This window comes from Phalaenopsis equestris, unplaced genomic scaffold, assembly GCF_001263595.1.
Source record: "Phalaenopsis equestris unplaced genomic scaffold, ASM126359v1 Scaffold000054, whole genome shotgun sequence".
NCBI classification, from domain to species: Eukaryota; Viridiplantae; Streptophyta; class Magnoliopsida; order Asparagales; family Orchidaceae; genus Phalaenopsis; species Phalaenopsis equestris.
In genome coordinates, this window is record NW_018164496.1 from 989,017 (window position 1) to 994,328 (window position 5,312).

Below are 5,312 nucleotides of genomic sequence, written 5' to 3' on the forward strand. Positions count from 1 at the left end.
GCTCCACCAATTCAAATCACCATTTCACAAATCTCGAGACAAGGAGAAAGACAGATAAAACTACTCAGAACTCATGAGGAAAACACAACAAAACTCAGAATTCATATATAAAATCAAAGTCATACAAACTACAACAAGCAAATAACTTATGGAACATATTTTCCTCTAACCTCTAGGGCCTTTCTAACATCCAGAACCTCCAGAGCCTTCAGACTTTCGACCAAAAATATTCTTTTAAAGTTGTAGATGAGTTTTCCCAAGAGTTACCTAAGCATCACTTCAAAATTTGGCCTTATCCAAAGTTTGAGTGGGCATAACCGTCGATCTCGCCGTCGGCGGCCCCGAGGGCGCCGCCGGGGGGTTGGGTTTGCTATCGGTGCCCTAGTTGAAATCTTCATATTAACCCGCGGCCTTATCCAAATTTGCTCCTTTTTTAATCTTTTTGCTCCATTGACCATAATTCATCATTCCTGCAACAAAACATCAAAAATACATTTCTTTAAAATGTAAATAGTATAAAATATGTATGAAAATCTCAACATATTTTCCTCTGGTCAATAATCCACGGGTTATTCTGTCAATTATAATTAAAAACAGTCAAAAAACAAAATACTATTGATAAACGATGATATATGTTGTAATTTTTTTATCACAAATAATCATGATAAAAAACTATAAAAAAACCATTGGTAAGTAGAATAATTTTTCGGACATGTAGATAAAGGCTTTGTTGTTGATAAGTATTTATTCATTTAAAAGCTTGCCCATATTAAAAATAAGCATATCTTCATCCTATATGATTTTTAACTCATTTAATAACAACTGTATGCATAAATATATTTTTATATTTGATTTATGAAAACATAAAATAATTTGCTTAATTAAAAAATGTATAAAAGGTTATCATGCAAATATCAAGAGGGAGATTATCACACATAATTTTTATTGATCAATATGAATAAGATGAGACAAATGGCAATATGTATAGCACCAATTTAGTAGAGTTTATAAATACAAATAATTTTCTTATGTGTAAAATGAGAGATAATTAAATAAAACAACTTATTATATAAGAAAGGCAGAGGTAGACCTAGGAAGACTGGGGCATATTGTATAAGAAATGAGCTTAATTTATTAGAATTAAATGAAAATATGACACTAAATAGGACAATGTTATGAAAGCTATGAATCAAATGTATGATGTCCAATGATGTATTTGATCATGTTAACTTTATCAATCAAGCTCGTATGTGTCCAACAAACGGTCACATGCTCAACCTTCTTGATGCGTACTAAAAAATTTGTAGCGGTACATTAATAAATTATCGTCTTAGCGTTGCACAAGAATCTAACACAAATAAATAAAAGAAGATAATTAAGCCGAATGAGACACCTCGACGTTTTACGTGGTAAACCCTTGAAAATGAGAAAAACCACGGAGCCTAGCCCAGTTGAAATTATCAACTATGAATGATGAGTACATGAGTCTATTCTTCCCTGAAATTAGGGTAGATTGAATTACAAAGTTGCATAACTATAATCTGGCTGCAGTTTTTGGCGGCAACAGGTTGCAAGAGTCATTGTTGATTGTTGTGGAGATAGTAGTTCGTTGTGAGTGTTGCAGATGGTTGCTTTATAAGTGTTGATTGATCAGAAAAGTCAAAGTAAGTAGTTGTGACGTAGACCATAGTTGTGATGTCCAGAGACCGTGAGGACCAGAGTCGGGAGTTGCACGAGCTGTGGACCACGTAGGCCGTAAGGAGGAGTATTAATGATGTCCTTAGACCACAGGGTTCGAAGTCGGGAGCTGCACGAGCTGATGAAAATGTAGGTTATTGGGGCGAGTATTAATGACATCTATAGGCCATTGGGGCCGAAGTCATGAGCTGCATGAGCTGATGACCACATAGGTCCTTGGGGCGAGTGTTGGTGACGTCTGCAGGCTGTTGTGGTCGGAGTTGAGAACTATATGAGCTGATGACCACGCAGGTCATTGGGGGGAGTATTGATAACGTCCGTGGGCCGCTGTAAATAAATATAAAATAAATATATTATAAATATGCATAGTTTTATAACCTGCAGTTCTTTATAACCTGCACACAACAAATATCATAAATATGCATGATCAATAAGTTAAATATTTATAACATCATAAACACATAATTCAAAAGAAAATACTATAGACATATATTAGTATTCAAACCAGTGGTCGCTTATCATTAATATATATATATATATATATATATATGGGAGAATAAGAGAAAGAAATAATGTATTACTATATGGCCGGTGTAGGCGTATTAAAAAACAAGCAATTAATAGCTTTTATATTTTGATAGGGCTAATTTTAATTGGACACGTGACGGAAATAGTGTCCTAATACAATAATTTCTCCCGCATGCTGCGACAATGAATTCAGAGTTGATTTCTTCCACGTTTAATATTGCTTCATTCATTTGGCTCCATAAAAGGAAACCAGATGAGAAATTAAGCGGCCGCCTCCCTCTCCTTCTTCCTTCCTCAGAGAGCTCACACTTAGCTCCAACTCCCACTTTTTTCATACACATTTATATATAAGTTAGAGAGGGAGAGGGAGAGGGAGAGAGAGAGATAGAGAGAGAATGATGAGAGCTTTGCATGGAAAGTTGGACAGGAAGATAGTAGAGAGGAACAGGAGAATGCATATGAAGAATCTTTGCTTCCAGCTTCAAGCTCTCATCCCTAAACCAGACTATTTTTCTAAGGTATATTATATATGTTTCTTAAGCTTCTCTCTCTCTCTCTAGACTGCCCTCCCTCCCTCTTTTACTCTCTAAAATTTGTATTAGATCAAGCCATGCCGCTCGTTTTTATGTATTTTTAGTAGTAATCCTCAACAGAAATCATACAGTGAGTATTCAGTCTGACTGGTCATATGTATATACATATATATAATTTAAGGATTTAATTGCTGGTCAACCCCATAGTCTGAGGGGCGGACCCCAATTCCAAAAATGTGTGCAATTCAATGCTACACAGAGATAGAACCCCTGACATGACACCAAAGGCCGTAACCAATGAGCCAAGTTAAGACACTCATATGTGTGTGTGCACGCACGCATGTGTAAAATTTTATTCAGATTCATAGAGTTTAACTACCGAGAATATCTCGATAATTTCAGATATCCTTGTATAAGGAATTGAGCTGTGTGAATTCAAACTTAAGAATTCTAGAGCTTAGTTAACGCTCAGTGATAAAACATATTATACAAGATAGAATTAGTCATTACAAGAGATTATATATATATATATATATATATATATATATGAAATCTCACTTAGCCTTCGCTTGCATTCCATATGTGAGAGTGTTCCGCCAGTGTGCTTGGAGGGTGTCATGCCTCCACAATCAGATCGTCTATTCAGTTTTGCATGCTCTCTTTTCTTATGGTAGTCTAGAGACTATAAAACCCTAAGTAGCATGACAAAAACATCATCTCTGAGCCACAGAGATTGTTGTCGCGATTTCCGGATATCGTCAAACATGTTTTGGAGGTGATCGCTGCCTTTGTGTTTGAAGCCTCGTGCTCAGGGACTATGAGAATTGTTTCTATAAATAATATAGGATTTTATTTGACTGATAAATAAATTATGAAACATTTAAATGGCTATAGTTTTTTTTTTTAGTACACACCTAAGTCAATTTTCGCTTTATATATATATAAAATGATTATTTCTTCAATACAAAATTCAAGTCAAGCCGCATCAATTTTATGATGCTTAAATATTATATTTGTTTTTAAATAAAAAAAAAAGTAAAACAGTTGAAAAAAGACATCATAAAGATGAAGCCATTTTTCATTTCTTTGCTTATTAAATGTGGAAAATTCAACCTCCTCTATATTATGTATATATATATACAATATTATACAATATTATATATACACAATATTATATTTATAAATTTAATGATATATTAGTTGTGTATCCTTTATTTATTTATTTATTATTGTGCTATTTCAATTTTGTGATGTTCAAAGCTTTGTTAATTTTAGGATATGTCACAATGCAATTTATTGGATCAAGCTACTAAGTGCATACAAGACCTTAAAGAAAAAATTGAACGGTTGAAGAAGTTGAAAGAATTCAACATTCGCAACAACATTAACGATTACAAACCTAGCAATATGATCAAGTTCGGGTTTGAATTGCCGGTAATCAACGTCCGAAATCACGAGAAAAACCTCGAGGTTCTCCTTATCAGTGGGTTGGAGAAGAGATTTGACTTTCATGAAGTCATTTGTATTTTAGAGGAAGTAGGTGCTGAGGTTATGAATGCAAATTTCTCAATCGTTGACAACAATATCTTCTGCATAATTCATTCTCAGGTAATTAAGAACTCTCATCAACCTTCTAAGAACTAAACAAACATACATATTTTTCTATCTAAAACAACCAAAAAAAGTTTATATTGATATTAAAAATGTTCCATGCAATTATATTTAAATTTTTATATTTATTTTGGAGTTTAAATCACATTAAATTGTATACATGAAAAGATATATTTCCCTTTAAATAAGTTAAATTTTGTGATATTTTTTATGTAATTTGAAGAGTAAGTGTTTGCATATTCATATTACATAATGCGATTTGATATTTTTTTGTAGGCTATTTCATCTGGAATTGGATTGGAGGCTTCAATTTTGTATGAGAGGTTGCATCAATTGATTGCATGAGACAATGTAATTAGTACTCTTCTATGAACCATGAGATATTTTCTATCTTAGAATACTACTTTGGCTTGTTTCATATATATATATATATATATTGGAAAATATTTAATTTCTAAAAAAAAGTAACCCTAGCAAGTCTTTGAAGCCATGTGTGTGTGTGTGTGTGTGTGTGTGTGTGTGTGTTTCAAATTATGAAAATAAATGTTGTATATTGTATTTTTATTTACTTTCTCTTGAGTTTGTGAGGAGTAGCATTTTTTTGGGTTTGTATTTAAGTGAATTTAATTTTAGCAATCTATTTCCACTTGGTCAAAGTGATTTTGAATTGATTGATTGGTCCGTTGACTAAGACTTTGCATAATTGTCCTCATTTAATGTTTTTAGTTGTTCTACAAAATAAAACTAATGTTGTAAGTGTCATGCAAATTATACACACACGCATACATATATACTATGATCTTTATAGAGAGAATCATGGTGACGAGAAGCTAGTATATATGTTCTAGGCAAATTTTCTCAGATTGTATGTATGTATGTATAGATAGATGTATGCATGCACACGTATATGTATGCATGCATTTATAAATACATGCATATATA

At 32.9% G+C, this 5,312-nt stretch overlaps 1 protein-coding gene across 1 annotated transcript; it reads left to right on the plus strand.

The window, feature by feature from the left end:
• Positions 1–2,624: 2,624 nt before the first annotated feature.
• Positions 2,625–4,715, plus strand: LOC110019306. The gene is made up of 3 exons (XM_020716928.1): positions 2,625–2,744; positions 4,035–4,367; positions 4,647–4,715. The coding sequence occupies exons 1-3, from the start codon at positions 2,625–2,627 to the stop codon at positions 4,713–4,715; spliced, it is 522 nt and encodes a 173-aa protein (XP_020572587.1).
• The last annotated feature ends 597 nt before the right edge of the window (positions 4,716–5,312 follow it).